The sequence below is a fragment of the Haemorhous mexicanus genome, chromosome 12, assembly GCF_027477595.1.
Source record: "Haemorhous mexicanus isolate bHaeMex1 chromosome 12, bHaeMex1.pri, whole genome shotgun sequence".
Classification (NCBI taxonomy): domain Eukaryota; kingdom Metazoa; phylum Chordata; class Aves; order Passeriformes; family Fringillidae; genus Haemorhous; species Haemorhous mexicanus.
In genome coordinates, this window is record NC_082352.1 from 4,850,594 (window position 1) to 4,875,013 (window position 24,420).

At 40.4% G+C, this 24,420-nt stretch overlaps 3 protein-coding genes across 8 annotated transcripts in view; 2 read left to right on the forward strand and 1 right to left on the reverse strand.

Annotated features, from left to right (window-relative positions):
* Positions 1-13,116, forward strand: part of RHPN2 (rhophilin Rho GTPase binding protein 2) — a 29,789-nt gene extending 16,673 nt beyond the window's left edge. Inside the window, exons 5-15 of the mRNA XM_059856977.1 lie at positions 576-653; positions 1,307-1,431; positions 2,366-2,532; positions 4,765-4,952; positions 6,318-6,474; positions 6,948-7,067; positions 7,164-7,358; positions 8,457-8,533; positions 9,268-9,414; positions 10,224-10,379; positions 11,641-13,116. Of these exons, the coding sequence (XP_059712960.1) occupies positions 576-653; positions 1,307-1,431; positions 2,366-2,532; positions 4,765-4,952; positions 6,318-6,474; positions 6,948-7,067; positions 7,164-7,358; positions 8,457-8,533; positions 9,268-9,414; positions 10,224-10,379; positions 11,641-11,892 (1,662 nt within the window). The 3' untranslated portion in view covers positions 11,893-13,116. The remainder of the gene's footprint in view (positions 1-575; positions 654-1,306; positions 1,432-2,365; positions 2,533-4,764; positions 4,953-6,317; positions 6,475-6,947; positions 7,068-7,163; positions 7,359-8,456; positions 8,534-9,267; positions 9,415-10,223; positions 10,380-11,640) is intronic.
* A 1,660-nt stretch (positions 13,117-14,776) lies between these two features.
* FAAP24 (FA core complex associated protein 24) lies at positions 14,777-17,828 on the reverse strand. Its single transcript, XM_059856978.1, has 5 exons — positions 17,442-17,828; positions 17,003-17,154; positions 16,250-16,389; positions 15,795-15,947; positions 14,777-15,219 (listed from the first exon to the last, which is right to left on the reverse strand). Exons 2-5 carry the CDS (start codon positions 17,112-17,114, stop codon positions 14,977-14,979), a joined length of 648 nt encoding a protein of 215 aa, XP_059712961.1. The 5' UTR covers positions 17,115-17,154; positions 17,442-17,828; the 3' UTR covers positions 14,777-14,976.
* A 201-nt stretch (positions 17,829-18,029) lies between these two features.
* Positions 18,030-24,420, forward strand: part of CEP89 (centrosomal protein 89) — a 35,808-nt gene continuing 29,417 nt past the window's right edge. For 5 of the 6 annotated variants that reach the window (XM_059856974.1, XM_059856975.1, XM_059856971.1 and 2 more), the window contains exons 1-3: positions 18,030-18,254; positions 20,796-20,902; positions 22,096-22,251. In XM_059856974.1, coding sequence (XP_059712957.1) covers positions 18,216-18,254; positions 20,796-20,902; positions 22,096-22,251 — 302 coding nt within the window. In that variant the 5' untranslated portion in view covers positions 18,030-18,215. The remainder of the gene's footprint in view (positions 18,255-20,795; positions 20,903-22,095; positions 22,252-24,420) is intronic. The other variant, XM_059856970.1, reaches the window with a different exon arrangement.

Below are 24,420 nucleotides of genomic sequence, written 5' to 3' on the forward strand. Positions count from 1 at the left end.
CCTCTGCTTGTTTGTTGTCTGATGTACTTTGCTGGCTGCTTGAACCATCCTCTGTATTTTCTGAACTTCTGTGTATCATGCAGTACAGATTTTTATCTCACAGTAAACCATCTTGTATCACTGTAGCATCTGTGTCTATTTTTACTTCTGTGGGTTAAATTCCATGGTCAGATCATGGTACCACTTTATGTCATTGCAGCTTTGTTATTTTAAGTGGAATTGCCCTAGTGTAGCTCACAAGAAGTTGGCAGTCTCTTTCTGTTAACAAGGTTTTATGGTCACTTGATCCCCTTGTCATTTTAGATAACAAGAGTTTGTTTGTCCCTTTCAAAACTACTGAGTGTTGTTGTTTTAAAACCAATTGGAGCTAAGGTAGCAGATGTTTGGTTCCTTTACATCACAGTGAAATTTGTCAAAGATACCAAATCCTAATCCTGCTGTTTTACTGCAGTCTCATTGTTAGATGTTAACTGAAAATCACAACTGAATCAATTTCCTAATGTTTGGAGCTGCAGAAAAATAGGCTAGAGTAATTTTAGATATTCCAATTTTTTATCATTTTTTTCTCTTTTTAGGACTTTATTCTGGAGCATTATAGTCAAGATGGTTCAGAGTATGAAGATGAAATAGCAGATCTCATGGATCTGAGACAAGTAAGTTCAAGTATGGTATACTAGGAGGTCTTTTAACAGTTGTAATAATATTTGTATGGAATCATAATACAACATTTTTACTTAGGGCTTACTGTACTCCAATTGACTTCATTTCTGAGACGTGGTGCATTAATGTCCATTGTCCAAGAGCTTTCCAATCTGAGTAAAGAAAAAGTGAAGAAACAATGAAGTTATGCAAAATGATTGAGCTATTGATGTAACTTTGTAAATTTTGTTAATCCAAGACTATTTTTTATTTTAAAGTATTTTCAATTTAGCAGGGAGAGTGTTAAAGTGGATTAACCTGGCAAAATATTGTAGTGGAATGGTGGGTATTTCTGACTGTTGTTTGTTTCCTCTACTATGCTAGAAACATAAGCCTTCTCTGTAGCTTTCATAAAATACCTACAATCTTTATTTAATTAACTTTGAGACTTACCAAACAGATTCTGTTTGCTTTTTTAAAGGTTGTGTGCTACTTGTGTGCAGCTGAAAAACTTTTGGCATGAATCCATATGGCTTTAAGCTTACTGTTCTCAGATTCCACACATTTCTATGATATGCAGAAGTCCAAAGGAAGCAGAGCTTTATCCTTGGGGTTTCAGCATTCTCCCTGTAAGAATGCCCTCAGTTTTAATCTCTTGTCTTTCAAGGCCTGCCGCACTCCTAGCCGAGATGAAGCTGGCATTGAGATGTTGATAAGCTATTTCCTGCAACTTGGTTATGTAGAAAACAGATTTTTCCCACCCACCAGGCACATTGGAGTTTTATTTACATGGTAAGTGTGTAGTTCATGTTTCTCTTTAGTCCTTTTTTTTTCCCCCTAGAACACTGGTTAATCATTAACTGGCTTTTAATCTGAAGTGTGTCAGTGTGTGTCTCCTCTTGAATCCCTGCAGTGTATGTTGTCAATTTTTAAATGTAATTTTATTTTTTTTAAGTTAAGAGTAAACCTGCATACAGTACACTCTTTACATGCTTAGAGTGAAACCATTAGCTAGATTATGATTTGGGCTACAGGTTAGCACGAGGGAGAAAGAGAGGAAATAATCTTTGTTTTGGACAGCTACAGATGTTTCCAAATTCTGAACCTAGGTGTACAAAATGAGGACAAAGAATGGGGTCAGACCTTATTTCCTCTCCTTCAGTTTGTTAAGAAGACCACTTGGGCCAGAAGAGAGAAAGGAGCAACTTATTTTTTTATAAGGGAGTATGTACTATATCTGTGAGCAGAATTTGACTCTGAACTCAAAATTTTTATGATGAAAAAAGATGTCTGCCATGTAGCCAAGAGGAACTGTTAAATTTCTAGTGAGAACTGCAAATAGGAACTTTAAACACAAGCAGTAGAGGATCTGACCATGCCAGTTGATTTTTGGCAGCACCTAAGAAGGAGAGTGTAGCAGCACATGTGGATACTGCCCCAGTATTCTCTCCACTTCTGTGATGTTTTATGGGCACTTCTGAGTTAAACGTAAGGAGCTTATGGAGGCACTGCTGTAAAACCTGCTGAAAACTGTCTCAAATAAAGCTGTTCCCTGCCTTGGTTAATGATATGGATTGTCCTTGCAGAACATTATGGTGTTTCTGTTCCCCTTCATTTTCACTTTAATAATTCCACTACTCATTCAGAAAACCAGTATGAAAGTGCTTGGTTTTTTTTCAATGGACTCTGCTAATCCTAACATTTCTTCTAATACTTGTTCCCCAAGGTATGATTCCTTCACAGGTGTCCCAGTGTGTCAGCAAAATCTGTTACTTGAAAAAGCCAGTGTTTTATTCAACATTGGAGCTCTCTACACACAGATTGGAACAAGATGCAATCGTCAGACCCAGGCTGGACTTGAAAATGCTGTTGATGCTTTTCAGAAAGCTGCAGGTACACATCTTAAAATACTGGAAAGGTCTTCATGCAAATGTCCCCAATCTCATTCTGATGTCATACAGATTTCTATTGGCCTGATTACACAGAAAAGGAGGAATAGGGACATTCATGAAGCCCAGTGAAGAGCTCAGATGAAGCTTTAAAACCTGGAAGTGCAGTCTGAACATGCAGATAAGATAGTGAATGCTGTGGTTAATGATTATTGAACTGCAGTTCAGAGGTCAGAGTTACTGCAGTAGCATTAACTGCTTCATTCCTTGTTTCACCAGAATAACTTTTACCTCAGTGTAGCACCTTGGTGTCATATCTGTACAAGAGACAATTGACAGGTTTGATAAAAACCCTTAAGCCTGGTTTTCCATATGAGGGTCTTAAAACTAGTGAAAGTTACATTCATTTGGAAGGTGGCTACCTGTTTTCCATAGATTGCAAAGGCAAAGAGGTTCAAAATAATCAATTTCTGTCCCAAGCATGGAGAAATAGAAATTCTAATAAAGGGAATCCTTTCCCTTGAACATATTATAAAGCCTTTTGTTTTCATTGGGGGCTTTTAAATAGATTTTCTGTTTTGTTTTGTAAGTATTATCTGTGCTACACATAATATTTAAAGACAAGTCCTTTGTAGTTAATATGTTCTGTAGGATTTGTTTCTGCACTAACATTTGTGACTATTGGTTTGCACTGTATGCTGTTGCACTAAAAGCTGTGGAGAAGAGGGTTGAATTTTCATAATTCCCTCCTTTGAATACACAGCTATCAAAAAAAAAAAAGTAGTATTTCTTCATGCATATTTAAAATAAATAAAATTTTTTTCAACCTTTATGTTTTGTCTAAAAGAAATTTCAAGAGTTGGGAAATTTCTCGATTTTACTGCTGCTCCTTCATTTTGCAAATAAAAAAAAATCAGTGCTTTTCACTTCAACATGTTTGCAGAACAGAATTAATGCAAAACTGGAAAGGTGTTATCTGCTACCACAGTTACCTTTGCAGGGCCCCAAAGCAACATGCTCAGGAGGCATTTCATTGTACCTGTGCATGGTGCTGTAACACTTCATTATATTGGCAGGGGCATGATACAGAGTCTGTATGAACTGTTTCTCAGTGCTGAATGGAAGATGTTGCACAGAATTTATCCTCAGCATAAGCAGAATTGTGTTGAGAGCAAAAATCCCCATGTTTTTTTCCTCCTTTCCTTTCAGTAGGGCACTCCATCCCTACTTGAGATATGCCTGGTAAATTTGGGATTCAGTTTTTTAGTGCAAAAAAGTAGAGATGGCCATGTTTCAAATTTGTTTAATGGCATATTAAACATTCAGATATGAGTGTAAGATGGAAAATCAAAAATCACAGACACCATTTAGTGGGAAAATACTGCACAACGTGGCCAGAACCGAGTGTGATGGCAAGAAGTCAGATTACAGAAGCTGGAATATTAAAAGGCAGAGGCCTTAGTGTTACACTTCTGCAGGCCTGTCAGCATTAGCAAGCCAGGAGAACTCACTAAACCAGTCTGATGGCATGCCTGCTGAGGGTTATGCAGTTTCCATTCATGAAACTGTTACTTAGTATTGCACTACAGTTGGTGTTTGTTTTAGATTTGATATTTGATAGAAATTACTGATCTTTTGGTGGAACCAAATGTCTAGAGAACAATCTTATTTTTACGCTATTAAATATATTTAAATATCTAAAAATAAAAAGTCTAGTTTACAGGCATGGATTGGAGCTTTTATTGGGACACACAATGCACTTAGCAGCATCTGAAAAGAAGATTACTATTTAATTAAGTTGATATGTTTATGTCATTTCCTTCTATCCAGAGGATCTACTACTGTAATCTTATAGCTGTGCAGATTTTTCTCTTTTTTGTCCCCTGTGTAAGCCATAGCCTGCCACTCCCATGTATAAGTCACATTCAGTTCAGCACAGTCTTATGGTCAGTCACAAGAACTTTTACAAGCAAATCTGAAGGCAGTGCCCTCAAAACTTGCAGTTTCTGTTGCTCCTCAGAAGTGTAATTTTGACAACTGTACTTGGGGATGGTTGATGGCAATGCAAAGCAAAACCTGTAGGTCAGTCTAACTTCTTATGCACCAAGAATTCCTTCAGATTGCTGTAGTGCAATACTAGAAAATATCCTTTAAATCCTAGTTATTATGGTACATCTTAGAATTAAGTTCACTTGTTTATCATTGTAATGCTGACAAAACCATTTTGTAATTGCAGGAGTTCTAAGCTACTTAAAGGAGACCTTTACTCACACACCAAGTTATGACATGAGCCCAGCTATGCTGAATGTACTGGTAAAAATGATGCTTGCACAAGCTCAGGAGTGTGTTTTTGAGCAGATTGGCCTTTCTGGAATACGTAATGAGTTTTTCACACTAGTAAAAATGACACAGGAAGTTGCCAAGGTAAAATAGGGGACTTTAAATCTAGTCTTTAAAATATGTGTTTACAGTGCTGTGTTATTGCCTACAGCTTTTAGTAATAATAACAATTATTATTTAGTATTTTATAATATATATAATATTATTATTTTGTATACTATTATTATTATATGTGTGCTGTTTTATACAATATTATACAATATTAATATTTATTAAATTTAAATGTTAACAACTGTTACTGGAAACCAAAAACAGCATGAGGCAGCTCACAAACTACAGTTGAAAGCACAACCTTTCAGAAGAGTAAAATGCGAACAAAATTCAAATATTATTCTAGAGTTGTTACAATTTATTTAATTCATAGTTCATGGAGATTAGCAGAAATAGGCAGTGAACTTGCTGAAGGTGTTTTACAAGCTATTTATGTTTCAAAGAGTACAGATTTCATCCACAGAACTACATACAAAAGGTCACAGGGTGTTTGTGTGGTTCCCTGTTAAGTATTGAACACAACTGTCTTGTTTCCCAGCTGCTGAAGGGTATGCAAACCTAAAAATCTTTTGGATGAATCCAAAAGAATAGCTAAATTGTAGCTGAGGGAAGGACCTTGACACACAGAGTCGGATTGGTACCTGCAGAGCTGTCTTGGGGCTTGGCAGAAAATGGTGAGACAGGCTTGCCCAGAAGGTAGTGTTAATACTTGATTGAGGTATGGACCAAAAATAAGTGTGCCATGAGGATATTCCTGTGCTTTCTCAGTTAGTTCAGAGAGGCAGGTACAAAAGTGGTTCCATACAAGAAAAACAGGCAAAGCCTTTCATCCCAACCCTCTAAAGCCCCCATGGCTTATCTGTAGGATTGATCAGCTGCAGGGGAAGGATTTTTGATTCTGTCAGGTGGAGAAGTTTGATCCATTAAAGCAGCAATCACTGCTTGAGAAACTATTTTATTTGCTCTGTGTAAAGGATTATATCCCAGTTTTAACTGGACCACACAAACTTCAGGCTATGTATGACTCCACAGTTTCAAAGTGGAGCACAAACCTATATGATATGATTCACTCTTTTTTTCAACTGAATAATGAGATATATTTGTAAATTAAGACCTGTTTATTATATGGTGTTTTTATTTAACTATGAAGCCATATAGTATGACTGACTTAGTGCATCTGTTCTTGTACAAAATTGATTTACCTTTTTTGTTAGGGAAAAATCAGAGCATTCAAATTTTTCTCCAAACTTAATTCCAACACATCCTAACCATATTTTCCCCTTCTTCAATGTGATTGTATATGAAATTATCTTAAGCCTGAATGCTATACCCCTTACTTGAGTTCCTAATACCTCATATTATTAAGTTCTAATATTTGAATTATTTGGTTTATTTTAGGTGGGAGAGATTTACATGCTGGTCAACACTGCCATGAATCAGGAACCAGTGAAAGAGAATATTCCCTATTCCTGGTCTAAGCTGGCACAAATAAAGTCAGACCATTACAAAGCTCTGGCACATTACTTCACTGCCACCATTCTGTGTGACCATGAATGTAAGAATCATACTTCTTTATATGTTCTTATAAATCTTAAAATAATAAACACACCAACAGTTATAATTTGGTCTGTGAATAAGTCTGGGAGCCAAGAACTTTGGTGCTTTAATATATGTTAAATTGGGGTCATTTTCCCCACTCAAAAATATGAGGCCATGCTCTTTTTGTCTTTTGAGAGAAATGTGAAAATTCAGTAAACTAACTTTCACAGAAACAAAAGAAAAGTTCTATATCCATTATATGCTGCTAAATAGTTCAGATTTTATCAATATGTTTTGGCATGCAAGTATTACTTGCATATTGTAGATGATAAAAACCTGAAAATCTTATTTATATATTTATATACACATATTTTACTGCACTGGGAGAGAATGTAGTAATAATTCTCAATAATAATTCACAATAATACACCTAAAGGAACTGGGGACCAAGAGATGTGTATGGTTAATGATTTTTTTCCATTATTACAGTGCAGCCTGGGGATGATGAAGATCAACAGGAGAAAGCCTTGTCCCAGCTGTATGAGCACGTGCCTGAAGGGCTGATGGTTCTTGCTGTTTTAAAGGACAAAGTTCAGAGAAAACAATTAGGTAACAGCCACTTTCACACAGCTAGTGGCTACAATTTGAAAATGACCTGGTATTTATTGTCTGTGGGTGACAAGCAGTGGTTTTTAATGTTTGCAGGGAAAGCACATTTACGCAAAGCCATTGTTTACCATGAAGAAGCTCTCAGAGTCTGTGGGCTCTGCAAAAAGCTTCGCAACATTGAGGTTCTCCAGGAGGTTCTGACAGCTGCACATAAACGTTCCCTTCTCAAATATGCTCAGCAAGAGACAGAAGATGATTTCCTCAGTCTGATTCAGGCTCCAGATATACTGTGTAAGTGTGCACAGCCAGAAATAAAGGATACCTAAGCATGGGCGAATATGCTTGCATGGGGATAGGCCTCTAATTTATATGTATGTATTCTATACAGAACATAAATGATGTAGAATATATACTGTACATTTGTAGAGTTCCTGTCATCGTTGAGATGGAGACAGTACAAAGCAACATTCCATTTTCAGAAGGCCTCAAACCTGTTTTTATTATAGCATGGATGCTTTTTATACATTCTTACAAACTCATAAGTTTACACTTTACTCATTGGTCAGAAGAGGCAAAGTGCTCATTGGAATAGGCAGTTGCAGGTTTCTCTTATTTATCTTTTCTTCTTTCTTGGTTTTTATGTCAATGACCATGTAGGAAATTCTTTCAGGGGTGAACATGGATCCTCTCATCAAGCTTCTCTCTGGCTCACAGAAGTCACTGTAAAACCTCTTCCACAAGTTCTGATTCCTTACATGTTTCCTCAGTCACAGATCAATATATTTTGATCAGTAGATGATTTTTTTAGAACTGTTTACAGTATTTCTGTCTCTAGCAACACTGTTTTTTGGGTTAGATCACAATGGTGGTTAGTTAGAATCCAGCTTTTTTTGGTGACTATCTTGTGAACTAGAAAAAATGGGGAAACTTGAAAAGTTAAAATTACTTGGGGGGAAAACTACAATAACTGTTTCTTGAGCCCAGCTCTTGTACTAGGCTGGGTTGTTAACTCAGTTTGACTGATTTTTTTTTTTTTTTTTTTTTCTGCCTTAGTCCAGCTCATACAGCTCTTTCTTCTTTGGATGCAGTAGGAAACGATGAGTGCTGGTTTTAAAAACTTCTCAAAGAAAAGTAAAGTAAAGATGGGAATAGCATAATTTTCTTCTAAGGGAATTTTTTTTTAAGTTTTCCATATTGATACTATGAGCTCTGAAGATATTTTTAAGGCAGTTCTGATATCTAACAAACTTCCACAAAAATTAATTTTTCCACAGCCCAGTAGGAATTTAGGACAAATTCCTATCTAGCTTGGAATGCAAGAAAAATAAATTTTGATGTCTTTTAATTAATACTTAAAAGAAAATTAATTTTGTTTTCTTTTTATTTTAGCTAAAACAGAACATAAAATAGAAGCAATTGCTCCTCAGTTTTCCAAGGTGAAAGTGAAAGACTTCTTTCACAAGCTGGTATGTAACATACTGATGCTGATCAGCCTCTGTTATTTTGATAGCAACTATAAATTCACTCCAGTGTGAGGGAAGGGACACAAGTATTTGAGCGTGAAAAAATGATCCTGTAGTAATTGAGTTTTTTTCAGAAGCTATTGGAGAAATCCCTCCTAGCTTTAGAGGTGTAAGTCAGCTTGAGAAGCAAAGAATAGGAGTGCCAGTTCTGTATGGCTTGCACAGCATTCAGTTTAGAAAACCTTCATAAAAGTCCCATGAAGTCTCAACAGATAATTGCACACAGCTTGAGGGGAGGGAGAGATACCTAGTATGTGGAGACAGGCATGCAAAATGTGTGACTTGCATGTGACACAGCCGGTCTTTCAGGTGGCTCTCTATGTGTCAGTGAGCAAAAGGAACTGGGAATAGGGTTAGGATCAGAAAATGCAAGGTTTCAAGAATCTGTTTATCTCCTCTGAAATGGAGTAATACAGGACCTACAGCCTATGCAGCCAGAAGATTGTGCACACATTAACAGAGATCCTGATCAACTTGGCAGTTGCCTTTATCCCACTCTCTTTGAAGTACCAACTGAAGAGTCAAGAACTAGGACTTGGCATTTCCAGGGAATTAGCTGGGAGTTAACCTGAGTAAAATCTGCAATAGATGAGCTTAAAGCATTATAACTTACAAAACCAGAAATTCTGACTTACAGGTGACAGTAAAGCACAATGTGCCTGCTGTGTTCCCTGCAGGGCCCACTGACAGTGTTCTCAGCCAAGCAGAGATGGACAGCCCCACGGACCATTTGCCTTCACCAAGAAGCAGGAGAGCTTGGATTCAGTCTCAAAGGAGGTTCACCAGTACAGGTTTATTGTCTTGATCCAGTTTGTTCTGCAGCAGTAAGTATATGGGTGTGATATGAACAATTTCTTTGCAGACTAACATTGAAATGTTCCTTTAGCTAGTTCATACTCTTGGATGGAGTATTTATTGAGTTCTATACATTAGGATAGTCAATTCATATAATCTGAATGCATTTTAAGTGCTATATGTGCTGCAGATTGTTAAAGCACCCATGTCCATGAAACATCACATGAAACTAGAGTTGATTTCTTTCTCTGTTCATTCTTAAGAAGTCACAAATAATAAAAGCAAATGTTACTTCCTGTCTTATTCAGGAAGTTTGAAGGGATAAATACTTTAAAAGGTAGCAACAAGAATAAGGATCAGGAAGGGAAAGCAAGGTGTAGTGTTTGCCTAAGGGAAGAAGGGCAAGAATATTATATTGGCTTGTAATGTTCTTTCAGTGAAAATCCAAAGGGATAAGGCAGCATGCAGTGAAAAGCAGTTTACTTACAGAAAAGGCAGAAGTAACCACAAAAATACAAATTAAAATAATGAAGAAAAAATTAAACATTGCAGTAAATGTCTTCTGGGGGACAATAGCATAGGAAAATCCAGGGTTCATTTACTTGAGGAGAAAAGTGAAAAGAACATAAAACCAGCCATCATTTGAGTATAGCAGAGTCACATCAATGGTAACTCCAGAGGTAGTTGTGTACTTTAGAAAGTTGCACATAAGTGGCTAGAGAATGGGTTTGTAGCATCTAAGAGTGAAATGCCTTTGGGGCAGATACTCTATGATGACAAAAACATTTTACATGTCTTTATAATTCAGGATAATAACCTGTGCCCAATTTTTTGACAGTCAGCAGGCCTGAAAGAGGGTGACTACATTGTTTCAGTTGGTGGTGTGGATTGCAAGTGGCTTGGTGTCAGTGAAGTGCTGGAAAAATTGAAAAGTGTGGAAAAGCAGCCTGTGGAGATGGAGGTTATCAGCTGCCAGGATACAGCAGCATCTTTGGTATGTAACGAGGCAAATATGTTTGGCACATTTGATATGCTAGAGTTTTGTCACTTGCCTGCCTTCAGTTCCTGGTTAATGTTTACTTTCCTGTAGTCAGATACCCCACTCAGCCTGTGAATATATAAAGCCTTCAGACGTGTGTTCAGTTTCAAACCATCTGTTTAAACCATTGGGACCTAGCAAGCTAAAGCAGTCTGTCTGCATAAGAATGGTTGGGTGGTGGGATTTTTTGTAGTGCAGCTACTTAGATTAATTGCATGAAAAATTTGAAGACCTAGTTTGTTTCCCCTGACTTGTCCCAGAGGATGAAGGCATTACCCTCTTCAGCAGTGGAAAAAGCCACAATGAAACAATAGTGGAGTGAAATAGAACATTCAAGACCACATGTTTATTTTCTACGCACTGTTATTCTAAATGATCTGTGACTTTTAGATCATGGATTATTGTATGTATTTTTTTTTTATTTTGGTGAACTTTTAACTGTCTAGTCAGTTATAAAGCTACTATAAAAGCTTTAGACTAAGGGAAAGTCATCACAAGATTAAAAAGTATTAAGCTCTTAATAACTTACTGGTTGTGTGAAAGAACCTGTAGTTCAGCTAAATCCACTGCTTCATGCTTTTAACATTCCCTGGCATGCTTAGACACTCAAGTAATGTTGCCTGAGAAGCTATTTAAGGTGCCCCTGCTGCTGTTAGGTTTTCTTGTTTTGTTAAAATTGGTTTTCCTTATTGAAAATAAGGAATTATCCATCTGGCATTCCAAGTTGCAACTCAAAGGCTAGAATATAATCAAATTGTTTCAGGGCCAAGCTAAGAGGAGACAGAGAAGGCTGTGCCTTTCAGGTATCCCAGGAGAATGTGACACAGGAGCTCCTGTAGTTGTGGTCTTTAACCTGTCCAAAGACAGCAAAAGTTCTGCCCTTCACATCTGTGCAGGAATTGCACACTTGAGCTTTGTAGGGAGGCTAGTGTGTATATTAAATAGTTATTCTAGAAGCAGGTAAATGTTTAACAACCCAAAAAAAGATTCACAAGTTCCTTTATGCTTTGCAGAGTATGCCTTTGAGTCTACATGTGCAAAATCCCAGGGTGACAGCACTCTGAAGGGCCTCGTGCTCAGTTAGCAACGTCATTAGCACAGAAAGCTTGCTGCAGTCTGCCCTGGAAAACTGTCTGCACAGTAACCTTTTGTTATTCTCAAAATTTTGACCCATTTTGGATGACTGATTCTTACAATGCTTCTCTTTTTCCCACAGCATAGCAAGAGTGCAACCTACTCTATGGGAATGCAGAAGACATACTCCTTAATCTGTTTAGCCATGGACGAGGATAAAATTGATCAGACCAAGAAAGCCCCCCTAAAACTCCCTTTTCTAAGTTGGGGAACTAAAAACAGACAGAAAGCTGCAAGTACACTCTGCCTTCCTTCAGCTGTGGCTGGAAGTTCTCAGATTAAGAAGAAGCTTTCTCCCTTCACACTTTTCAATACAGAGAGTTCATTGTACTGAATCTTTCAGAAGTATCTGTTAATGTGACTTTTGTTTAAAATGTCGATAAAAATATTGATCAGTTTTATCTTCACATATGTATGTATAAACTCAGACAAATGCTGGTGACTTCATTTGCTGTGCATTGAGCCACTTGTGTTCAGAAGCTGGCAGAAACTGTAAAACTGAAGTATTTGAAGGTTAGAATGAAGTCCTTTGGGAGGTATGCAATAACAAGATGTATATTCTAGAATTGCTTACATGAGGACCTGACTCCTTTGGGGTTTCAAAATACAGTTATGACTGATTTTTCATAAAAATAGTCATAACTATGCTAGATAGGAGTTATTTATTACAAACTTGATGCTGAATGCAAAATAATAGGGGACAAATTAAAGAATGATTTTGCTCCTAAAGTTTAGAATCAATAAATCATTTAACACTACTTTGAAAAATTATCTTAACAAAGCGCAGGTGAGAGGGAATATATTATTATCCTGAGAAACAAGTCTTGTGTCAAGGAGCAGTGTCATGGAGTTGTGTTTTTATGCAGAGGTGTTTCCTCACAGTACTAGGTGTAGCCTACTGAACAGGTCATTTAATTCTGGAAGAGAATTACAAGGCTGAAAATTTAAAAGGTCTTTTGAACTCCAAAAGGCTTTTATTCTCTTCTTTTTCTGGTTTAGGTAACATTTTAAATGCCTGTTGATTCAATTGTGAAAAACAGGCTTTATTCCAAATGTTAGTTAACTTACTTACCTTAAGACTTGTATCTCACTTGTCTTGATAAAATGGATAGCTGTGAAACAAATCTCAAAATGGACATAATATAATATATTGATTCAAGGGCACATAAATTGCAGTGATGCTTTAAAATATGATAAAAGAAGAACTTGTGCTAAGTGGCAGGATATTTATTTACTATCACATCAAGCAAAAAACCAAATCTTCTGCCCTTTTAAAAATTAATGAACAAGCTGTATCAATAGTAAGGAGGGGAACAAAAAATAACTGGTGAGCATTTCTTTGAGATTCTTCTGTTTCCTTAAATTAATTGAAAATTGCTAACACTGTAGTGTTAGTTAACTTTGCCATCTACAGAGTAGATAGATACTTAAAATCTACACAAAAATCTGTATCTTGGTGTAAACCTTAAAGTTGTCATTTATTTTTAACTTCTTATGTAGTACGTGTAAATATCTTAATGACCCTTATTTAAGAATAAAAATCAGATGCTGCCATTTACTAGTAGCTTTTTAATTCTGCTGCAGCTTGGATGATAAAGCATAATTAACAGGTTTTTGCTATTTACTGTTGCCATACCTCTTGTGTGTTTCTCTAATGTTGCTTACAGAGACCTAAGAAATGTTTAAGAAAAGTTCCTGTATTGCACAATATCAACTAAGTTTAAAACCAACTTCTTACCAAGAGTTCCCTGTAAAGGTTACATAAAAAATAGGTTGTAAATTCCTTGTGACTTGCCTGTCCTCAGCAATTACTTTTTAGGTGTATTGGGAGCAGTGCTTCTTTTACCCACACGAGCAGCAGCAGGCAGACCCTGATCTGCACAGCCCTGCCTCACAGTATTCCATACAGATGAGATTTACTTTGCCTGGGTCCTGGAATTGCTATCCAAGTACCCAAAACTTTAGCAAAGTCACAGCAATCACCCTTCCAGCTCTTCATTTCTCTTAAACCACTATGATAGTCTTCCTGGAAATCCTTTCCCTCTTAGCTCCTAAATAATTGTCTTTCCCTTCCCATCATCACACTCACTTGTCCTTGAGAAGAGCTTGGCTTTTTAAATTTAAAACACACCCCTCAATTCAAGTAAAAATGTGGACCTCTCCGGGGCCAGACAAATACTCTCAGTTTTCTGTTCTACACTGAGTGGCAGCCAACAGCTAACTCAACTAGCAGTGAAAGGAGTGTGTGCCTTATGTTCTTGCTCAGGCCACAGGAATTTTTGTACCAGGTGTGAAATCCACGCTTCATAGCAAAGTGACAAACCTTAGAGGGATAAAATCTGAGCAAACCCCTGTATAAAGAATCTTAAAGTACTCCCTAGTTGCCTGAAAAAAAAAAATAGTAGTATATTTTCCTCTACTTTTGGAAATTCTGATGTTTATTATTCACTAAATGAAATAAATATGTCTAAGTTACAGACAAGTTTTCATCCCAAGTGCAGAATCAATATAAATAGCAGGTCCACCTGGTGTCCATGCTAACCAGTGTAAGAGGGGACTGTCAGAGGCTCCCACACCAGGGAATGAAAAATCCTACTCAGCTGTCTTCCTGCTGTGGTCCAAACTCCCAAATGGTACGAGAGATGCTTTTCACACACCTCCTCAAGGAAAAAGGCAATTTTACCCTTAGAAAATAGGATAAAAATATAACTTAAAATAAAATGTAAGATATCAGGAAAACCAATTCTCTTTACAAACAGATTTTCAAAATATTAATACTGGAAGAGTAGTATGAATTAGGAATTTCTTTTAAAGCTTCCCATATTATTGATATATAATAGTATGATTGATAGTATAATTACCATATTAGAAGTTGTAATTTATCAAAATATTTTGTAATTTATTGTTAGTATGCCAACCTATATTCAGAAGGACAACATGAATTAACCAGTATTTTGGATATCAGACACATGGGAATAAATTTGTTAACACCCTGTGAACTGGAGGGGTGACCAGAGAAATAAGTTAGTGTGAAGTCAAATGTGTTTCCAGTAGGACTTTCCAAAGAAACTCCAAAAAGTTGTAAGTCAAAACTGTTACTAAAAAGCAATATATGCTAACTTTTTAAACACATGTAATGTATTTCCAGTTACTGAGAAGTTACTGTGCACATATTCATATGGTGGTTTTCTTCTGGAAGACCAAAGTAAGCAAGCAGATTGTTCTTCCATTTTTTAAGACTGATGCTGAAAAAGACAGCTTTCTTGGTTTTTATTTGTTCCAGACAGATGCAAAGTACAGAGTCTAGTTGCTGCTAGCTATGATTACAGAAATCAACATAATATGCGATTATTAAAACCAAACTTTTAGAAGAAAAATCCCAAGTTTTTGTTCTGCAAAACACCACTGCACGTGCACATCAGGAATGTAAAAAAGTATAAATTTGTTGTGCTACTGTTTGTCCAACTGCTTGCTCGAGCTCCCGGATGTCTGCGTTGCAGAGGCGATGGATGCTCCCGAAGCGCTGCAGTAAGAGCAGAGCTTTTGTTCTGCCGACGCCGGGGATGTGCTGCAGCGCCTGGAGCAGCGCGGGCTCCGCCGGCCGAGCGCGCTGCTTGCCGAGGAAAGGGTTGGAGCCGCGATCCCGGCTCTGCTCCCGCACCTGCAGCCAAAGAGAGCTGTCAGCGACACCCAGCGCTTCTCCCAGAGCCCTGCGGGCAGGGCTTGCTCGGCTTCATCGCCACACTTGAGTGCAATCGCCAGGAAGTTGTAAATACGAGCTCCCTCCTTAGGTGTGCTCCCTTACTGGATGCAGTTCGACAAAACCTTTCTAAGAAACCAACAGTTCCTTAATAGCAACAACAAATGAAAACAATTGTTTCTGTCACCTTTTGGATGCACTCAGAGAAAAGGTAAAAAGAAACAGTTTTAAAACAGTTTCCCTGGCCTGAGAGAAAGCAAAGTCTCAAGTTGATTTTGATAGTGACATTTGCCTAATGCTACCTAGTGGCACCTCATACAAGATTACATTTAAAAAATCCAGGATCATATTCTTCAGCCTTTTTTCTTTGTTCCCAAATGAGCCTTCTTTCCACTGAACACTACTACTGTATCACTGTTGCAGAAGATTTATTCCTTACATTCAAATGATGTTGTACTCCTTTAAGATCCTTTGTATTTTACTGGGGAGACCTACCTGCTTTGCTATACATCTCATATTTTAATAGAGAAACTTACTAGTTGAATAATAAGCTGAGAAGCTTCTCCTTGATTTGCCACAGGAAGCAACACCATGCCAAGTTCCAGTACAACAAGTTTTTGTACTCCTAGGTAGTACTGATCACTGATTGGGGTTTTCTCTACGATTATAATTCCCCTCAGACTGCTGGCCTGTATTGAAAGGAAAAAGGTATTAGGAAAAACCTTGTTAATGACAAGTTAATGCAATGTAACAGAGAGAAATTCTTTCAAGTATGAGCTGAGCAAATCAGAGGAAGAATATAGGTTGCAGCAACAGGACAGAGGTTTAATAGAGCTGCAGAATTGTTCAGTTCCCAGGTGAAAATTATCCCAAAAGGTCATCTCCAATGGAATTAAAAAGAAACCAAAAACAAACCCACAAGAAGAATGTTTTCAGAAGCATGGAGTAAACAAGTATCAAGTGAAAACTTTTCTCTTTATATAGCACTTACATTTCTAAACCTAACCAATCTTCGTTTGAATTCATCCCCTGCAACCAAATCTGCTTCAGAAACAAGTAAAATGCAAGTTCTGTTTGAAAGATGAAAGTCCACCAGTCCCAAGGCATCTTCAAAGATGAGTCTAACTTTCCCTTAGGGTGAGATTGTTAGAGGAAAAAATACAGTAGTTAAAAATATACTAACAATTATTTCACAGCACAGCCTTCCTAAAGTGTCAGTAATTCTAGTGACTTCATAATGAACTTTATAAAAAGCCTGTTTTCCCTTTAAGTAAATCTATTACAAGCAGTCTGAACTACTGTGTGATGTCTTTAGCAATGCAGATAAATAGCAGTTCCAATCTACAGATTTAAAAGTACTAAAGCTGCTCAGTAAACTCTGGACTTGAACAAAAATATCACATGCTTTTCTGGAGGGAGCATCATAATTTAGTTTGTTGTGCCAGCAGGACGGCAGCAGAGTATAGATGTAAATTCAAGGGAGCTCAGTGGAGATGCAAATCTGCAAAGCCCCACAACAGCAGATTCTGCTGCTTCCCTGCAGTGCTCTGAAAACTGAGCTGATCACACAGCTCAGATATAACACAAACAAACGGGATCTTTCAGCCTGCTAACATGGTCCATACCACAGATATGGGACCAGTCAGGCACAGAGTAAAGCACATTCCAGCTGTTCTCAACCTTACTGGGCAATAGAGGGGAATGTTTTGCCTGACTTGCTTTTCCTCTTCCAGTCTGTGCTTACCTTGTAGCCTTTGGGCTAGCTCTGACCCTCTCCACTTCTCATTTCCAATCACATGCCCGTAAGGGACAGCTATAGATCCTGCTGTCACCGGGGCGTTTGCTTTTGTTGTCATCAGACCTCCTTTAAAATCCTCCTTCAGTAGCAGTTACACCCTAGGAAGAAATGTGGAAAAGTAGCAACACATTTTACAAACCTGTTCCAAGCTTATAAATTTTAATAATAAATTTAGGATGCAATATTCTGGAAGAGACACGATCTCCTTCCTTAAGCTTCCTTACAGGTAAGGTGAACATATCAAAATCGGTCAGCAACTCTGGTCACTTAATACAGGCTGTTGTGTTGGCTTGCAAATTTCACTTTCAGATTTACTGCTCAGTCTGAAAAACGCCTGAATTCAAGCACACAGATAGTGAAAAAACCCACATTGCCTTTTGCATACCTTCATCCAACTTGCTTGGAGGAAATCTTCCTGAATTACAAAGCCGACTCCAGAGGCCTCTCCATCCCTCAGCTGGTGGAAGTCTCCAGACCAATTACTAAAAGGTGGGAGAGATTCTTTTCAAGGTTGCCAGTTTTACGCGGTGTTCTGACTTTAAGGGGAATTGAGAGCCTTGGAGGCTAAGGCATGATCTAAAGGACAAGCACCACAGGCGAGCCGGTACCGCCGCAAACACGCACACCGAGACACAGGGCACGGCGGAGCCCGCTCTGGGGAGCGGGGAGAGGCCGCAGGGCCGCTGCCCGGCCCACAGGAGCCGCCCGCAGCAGCCAAGGGCGCGCCGGCAGCGGGGCCAGGGGGCGGCAGCGGGGCCAGGGGGCGGCAGCGGGGCCAGGAGGCGGCAGCGGGGCCAGGGGGCGGCAGCGGGGCCAGGGGGCGGCAGCGGGGCCAGGGGGCGGCAGCGGGGCCAGGGGGCGGCAGCGGGGCCAGGGGGCGGCAGCGGGGCCAGGGGGCGGCAGCGGGGCCAGGGGGCGGCAGCGGGAGCTCGGCAGGCCGCGGGCGGAGGGGGAGAGGAGGGGCGGAGGAGCGGAGGGCGGGCCGCACCCGGAGCTGTTGCTATGGCCGAGCCAGGGTGAGTAAGGCCCGAGCTGACTGGAGGAGCGCGGGCCCGCAGCAAATCCGCCGTGGCCTTATTTCCAGGCGGGTCGCGAAGGCGAAGCGTCCGACGCGGCGAGGAGGCGGCCGTGAGGCGGTGGTTGGAGCCGTCCCGTCCTGATGGCGTTCCTGTTCAGGAGAGGCCGCAGGGGCCCCTTCGTGAGTATCGCATCCCTTGGCGTGGGGCTCCGTTACCGTGAGCGGGGACAGCAGGACACGGGGTTCTGTGCGCCGCTGGGGCGGGGGGTGGCTTCTGCGGCCGATGCCGGTGATCGCTGAGCACTTTAAAGTGAAAATCGGGGAGAAAAATCAAGCCCAAGCAAGAAAAAATGGTGTCTGGGGGCTGGTGCGTTCCTTTCCCTCAGTCCCGGGCCTGCCTGGCTTTTCAGGAACGCCGAGCTCCCTTTCTCCCCTTTCTCCCCTTTCCCTCATTCCCCCTTTCTTTTTCCCCTTTCTCCTTTTTCCCCTTTCTCCTTTTTCCCCTTTCTTCTCCTTTTTCCCCTTTCTTCTCCTTTTTCCCCTTTCTTCTCCTTTTTCCCCTTTCTTCTCCTTTTTCCCCCCTTTCTTTCTCCTTTTTCCCCCCTTTCTTTCTCCTTTTTCCCCCCTTTCTTTCTCCTTTTTCCCCCCTTTCTTTCTCCTTTTTCCCCCCTTTCTTTCTCCTTTTTCCCCCCTTTCTTTCTCCTTTTTCCCCCCTTTCTTTCTCCTTTTTCCCCCCTTTCTTTCTCCTTTTTCCCCCCTTTCTTTCTCCTTTTTCCCCCCTTTCTTTCTCCTTTTTCCCCCCTTTCTTTCTCCTTTTTCCCCCCTTTCTTTCTCCTTTTTCCCCCCTTTCTTTCTCCTTTTTCCCCCCTTTCTTTCTCCTTTTTCCCCCCTTTCTTTCTCCTTTTTCCCCCCTTTCTTTCTCCTTTTTCCCCCCTTTCTTTCTCCTTTTTCCCCCCTTTCTTTCTCCTTTTTCCCCCCTTTCTTTCTCCTTTTTCCCCCCTTTCTTTCTCCTTTTTCCCCCCTTTCTTTCTCCTTTTTCCCCCCTTTCTTTCTCCTTTTTCCCCCCTTTCTTTCTCCTTTTTCCCCCCTTTCTTTCTCCTTTTTCCCCCCTTTCTTTCTCCTTTTTCCCCCCTTCCTTTCCCCCCTTCCTTTCCCCCTTCTCCCCTTTCCCCCTCCCCTTTCTCCCCCTTTCTCTCCCCTTTTCCCCCCCTGGCTCCGGGAAGCCCTGCGCGCTGGCCGGTCTGGCAGCGCCGCTCGCTCGCTCCCGGCCCTTGCCGGGGCCATCCTCCAAGCTCCGTTCGGTGCTGTAAAGTCAAGTGCTAAAAGTTCTGATCGGCGGCCCAAAGCAGACAAAGGCTGTGCGGTTGTCAGCAGTTGTGCGGGTGTTCTCTTCCAGCGTACTTGAACTAACTGAATTTTTGTTTATTACTGCAGTAGAAGTATTGATCTTCTGTTGTTGTCATATTTTTACCATGGGATGACTTTTACTTCAGCTGTGTTCCCTGGTACTCTTAGTAGGGTCAGTCATAGTCGTGTCTGCAGTCAACAGCCTGCAGTACACGAAATGATGCATGCCAGACAGACATGCAGAATTAGGGAGCAGTGTGTTTGCATGACTGAGTAAAAAGGCAGTCTTTTAATGCACCATTTAATTATTTGATGTGACCTCATATAAAACCACAAATATTTCCCAGTCCGCATTTCATTCTCCTGTTGGAGAAGTGAATTAAAGAATAATTGGGGAAAAAAGATCTGTAGGAGAAATAGCAGGAACTTAGACTGTTTCACTCCATAGAAAAGTAACATCTGCCCAAAGGTGATGGACTTTATTATGGCATAGTATTTTCTGATGCCTAGAGAGAGAACAAGAGGTCATGAGCACAAACTCAAACACAGACAATTTATCTTAAACATAATAATAAAATACTGAGGTGGCTCAGCACTGATCCAGGCTGGAGATACACAAGATGTGACTGGACAGGACACCAAGCAACCCTCTTGTGGGTGACCCAACTTTGAGCAGGAACTTGAGCTGGACAATCTCCAGAGCTCCCTTCAACCTCAACCAGTATCCAGTTCCCTTCACAATACTTTTGTAGGAGCTCTGGTCCCAGTTTTTCTGAGCTGGTATTTAATGTTATACCATTTTTAAAAAAAATTACTATGCTTGCTGATCAAAAAATGTATTGGTTTTTTTGGTTTTTTTATAATTAAGGTTGAGCCTTTGACTGCAAGACTTAGTGGTAGGGTTTTTTTTCCCCCATCTCATACTGCTGTGACTGAGAATTGACAAATTGTAGAAGAAAGGGACTAATATTGTTAGTTTGAAGCAGCATTCTGATATTTTGAAAAAAGTTATTTATAGTCCAGTTTTTCTTGTGTATCTATAGGAAAAAGATCAGTAAGTTAAAATTCTTGTTTTGCAAATTGTGATGTAGTGGATAGAAAATGTACATTCATGGGTCTCATGTAAATTACATTTCTAACCTTCTAGAGCAGCTGTTCATAATTGTTAAATGAACTTGCCAGCTTTACATGGTGTTCTGACTTTAAGGGGAATGAAATGCCATTTCAAGTCTTCTGTTTACATTAATTGCATGTAATTGTTCTTCCTTTTTATATTATTTTGCATTGTTAGTTTCTGTGCACATTCAGTTCTGTGTTTTTTCTCATTGTAATCCTTAAAATCATTGTCAACTAATTTTATTTTACATCATTTAGAAACATATAGCTCATGGCCTGGTCCCTGCTGCTACCATAGCTCCTAAACCTGCAGTTCCCCGCACCCCTCCCCCTCGTAGTCCAAACCCTTCTCCAGAAAGGCCCAGGTATGTGTTGGTTTTTGGGGTTTTTTAAAATTATTTTTTTCTTTTTTTTTTTAATATTTTTGTTGTTTCATCAGGTATTGTACCATACTAGAAAAGTCTGATTAGAAGAATTGCATGTCTTTACAATATTTACAAAACTTTTCATAAAAAGAATGTATTTTTAAGGGGGGAAGTTTCTCACTCTGAACTTTTTTCCCCACTCCCAAGCATGGTGAATATTCAGGACAGTAACTGTTATGAACATGTGACTTGTCTGAGTCAGTTAAAGACAAATGGACTCTTTAAATTTAGTGGAATTTTAAATTTGGCTGCTACAGTAGAGTGTAGGACTGCAGCAGCATGAGTGCTGTGAGTCAGGAAATGTTAGGTCATTAGAAAAACATAAATTAAACCTTGCTACCATACCAGGGACTTAAAAAACTGGCATGTAACACCACGCTGGATTGGAAAAATGCAAAATATTTTTCTTTTAAGTTGTAGTTTCTTACAGTTTTTATTCTATGTTTTTTCTGCATTCTGGTTGTTTTTCATGGTCTTTTAGTGTCTGTAACATTCCTACTTAATTCTAATTAGTTTCTTCTTCCTTTTTGGCCTCAAGTTCTTGTCATTCATTTTGCAGTCCTCAGCATTTCACTGCTTTATTCTTAGTTACTACTTATTTTTCCTTTTCATCATACCCTTCTCTGTACTCCACAGCATCACACAAATAGGCACTTGTGTTTGCTTGTCCTGGTTTGTAGTGTGCCAACATTTATTAACAACTTCAGAGTCATCAGTAAAAGGTTTAGAGTAGGGAATAATATTGACAAAATAGCAGAACATGGAAGACCTTTCAACACAACACAAGGCAGTATTGTTATGGCTAAAGTGAGTGCTAAATACTGTAAATGATTGATTTACAGTGAATTTTGGGAAAGTAACTCGGTATATTCCATGATTTTCACGCATGTGATTTGGGAAAACCAAGAGATATTGTATCTTATTCTTGGGTAGCTGCATTACTGTTTTGTGCTTTACTTTGGGAGGTTATAGTTTATAACCAGTCCCACAGCATTCAGTGGTATTTATGCCTGTTAACTGTGAACATTTTGCTTTGATTAAATAGAGAAGACATTTTGCAAAGGCAAAGTTATGAAGTGGAGCACAGAGAATGCATCAGTATTGCTTCATTGCTTTATTCTGTTTCCTTCCAGGTCTGCTCTAGCAGCAGCAATCCTTTCAACAGCACTAACAGGACGCACTGTTGCTATTCCTCAGCCTCGGCAGAGATCCCTTTCTGAAAGTGATTCCACCTACTTGGAACAAGAATGTCTCGAGCCATATGCAACAGTCACGGAGCTCGGAATAGGGTAGTGTATGCTTTCTGGTTTGATACCTCAAATTGTGATGAGAAATGATACCTTGGAATCTCTCAATGAACAATTTTACCAGAGTGACAGCAAGCTCCTGCTGTTGCAGCTACTTATTTTTTCTTACCACATCATAAATTCAGTCTGAATTGTCCAGCAATCCTTATTCCATTTCTTGTAAAGTGGTGTCACACATACAATCTTCAGGGAGGCACATTTTGATTGTACAGCAGTCACAACTAAAATCACATACTATTTCTGTCAAATGATGATCAATTTTACAGAATGTGATGAGCTGAGGAAACACTTGAATTACATGTAAGACATTTCCTTTGTGCTAAAATGATTATTTCAAACTGTTTTTGGTAGAATTAGGAACTGTCTCTAATCTGTCATTTTAAGATAGAGAGGAAAAGGTGGTACCAGTGTTAATTATCTGTTTTAGAGTATACACATAGACACTGTCTTGGAGATGGTTTATTATCCCATACCCCTTGGGGTTTTTGGTTTGTTTGGTTTGGTTTGTGCCCAGGGTGGCTGCTGTCCCTGCTTCAGCCCCCACCCTCCCTGGCTCTGGGGCTGTTGCAATGAATGGAGCTGAGCCGGGGTGTCTGGAGGGAGTTTGGGGCAGGGTGAGGGCTTGTTCCACTGGACACGCTGACCAGGGATCCTGCTGTTTCTCTGGGTTTTGCCTGCTTGTTTTTGGTGGTTTTTTTTTTGTTTGTTGGTTTTCTTGGTTAGTTGGTTGTCAGGTTATTTTGTTTTTTTTGTTTTGTTTTGGTTTTGGTTTGGATTTTTATATGGTTGGTTGTTTGGGGGTTTTTGTTTGTTTTTGTTTTTGGTTGGTTGTTTTTTATTTATATTATTGTTATTTTTGCTTTGGCACTGTGACTGAGGATCTTTCCAGCCTGGCCTTGCTTGCTGCTGTGCTGTTGGGAAGGCCAGAGCCAGTGTTTGCCTGCCAGGACTGGGAACACCCTGCTTCCCACTGGCACTGCCCATAGCCTCTGCACAGCCCAGGCATAGGGACCAGCCAGTGCCAGTGAGCAGTCCTGGGCAGTCTCTCTGCCATCTTTGGGAGCCAGGGCTGCTGCCCAGCGCCCTCCGTGGTGCCCCAGCTGCTGCTCCGGGGTTTTTCCCTGCACTGGAGCTGTTTTGCCCCTCCCTTCCAGGAGGTAAAAAGTTCAGCTACAGCTCCAGAGTTTCTGCTGCCTCTTGCTTGCTGTCCCAGAGACGCTGCCCTGCCGTTCGGGCTTGGTGCTCTGGGTGTCCTGCTAGAGCCCCATTCGCTGTCCAGAGGGGCAGAGTGACCAGCTGCTGCTGTGGGTTTGTAATGGAGGTGCCTTCTCCATCCCTGTGTGCCAGCTGTGCCCGCCCTTGTCTGTGTGAGATACAGACACAGCCAGCACCTTCTCCATTCCTGTGTGCCAGCTGTGCCCACCATTGTCTGTGTGAGATAGAGACACAGCCAGCACCTTCTCCATCCCTGTGTGCCAGCTGTGCCTGCCATTGTCTGTGTAAGATAGAGACACAGCCAGCACCTTCTCCATCCCTGTGTGCCAGCTGTGCCCACCATTGTCTGTGTGAGATGGAGACACAGCCAGCACCTTCTCCATCCCTGTGTGCCAGCTGTGCCCACCCTTGTCTGTGTGAGATAGAGACACAGCCAGCACCTTCTCCATCCCTGTGTCCCAGCTGTGCCTGCCATGGTCTGTGTGAGATAGAGACACAGCCAGCACCTTCTCCATCCCTGTGTGCCAGCTGTGCCCACCATTGTCTGTGTGAGATAGAGACACAGCCAGCACCTTCTCCATCCCTGTGTGCCAACTGTGCCTGCCCTTGTCTTTGTGAGATAGAGACACAGCCAGCACCTTCTCCATCCCTGTGTGCCAGCTGTGCCCACCATTGTCTGTGTGAGATGGAGACACAGCCAGCACCTTCTCCATCCCTGTGTGCCAGCTGTGCCCACCATTGTCTGTGTGAGATAGAGACACAGCCAGCACCTTCTCCATCCCTGTGTGCCAGCTGTGCCCACCATTGTCTGTGTGAGATAGAGACACAGCCAGCACCTTCTCCATCCCTGTGTGCCGGCTGTGCCCGCCCTTGTCCGGGTCAGAGACACAGCCAGCACCTTCTCCATCCCTGTGTGCCAGCTGTGCCCACCATTGT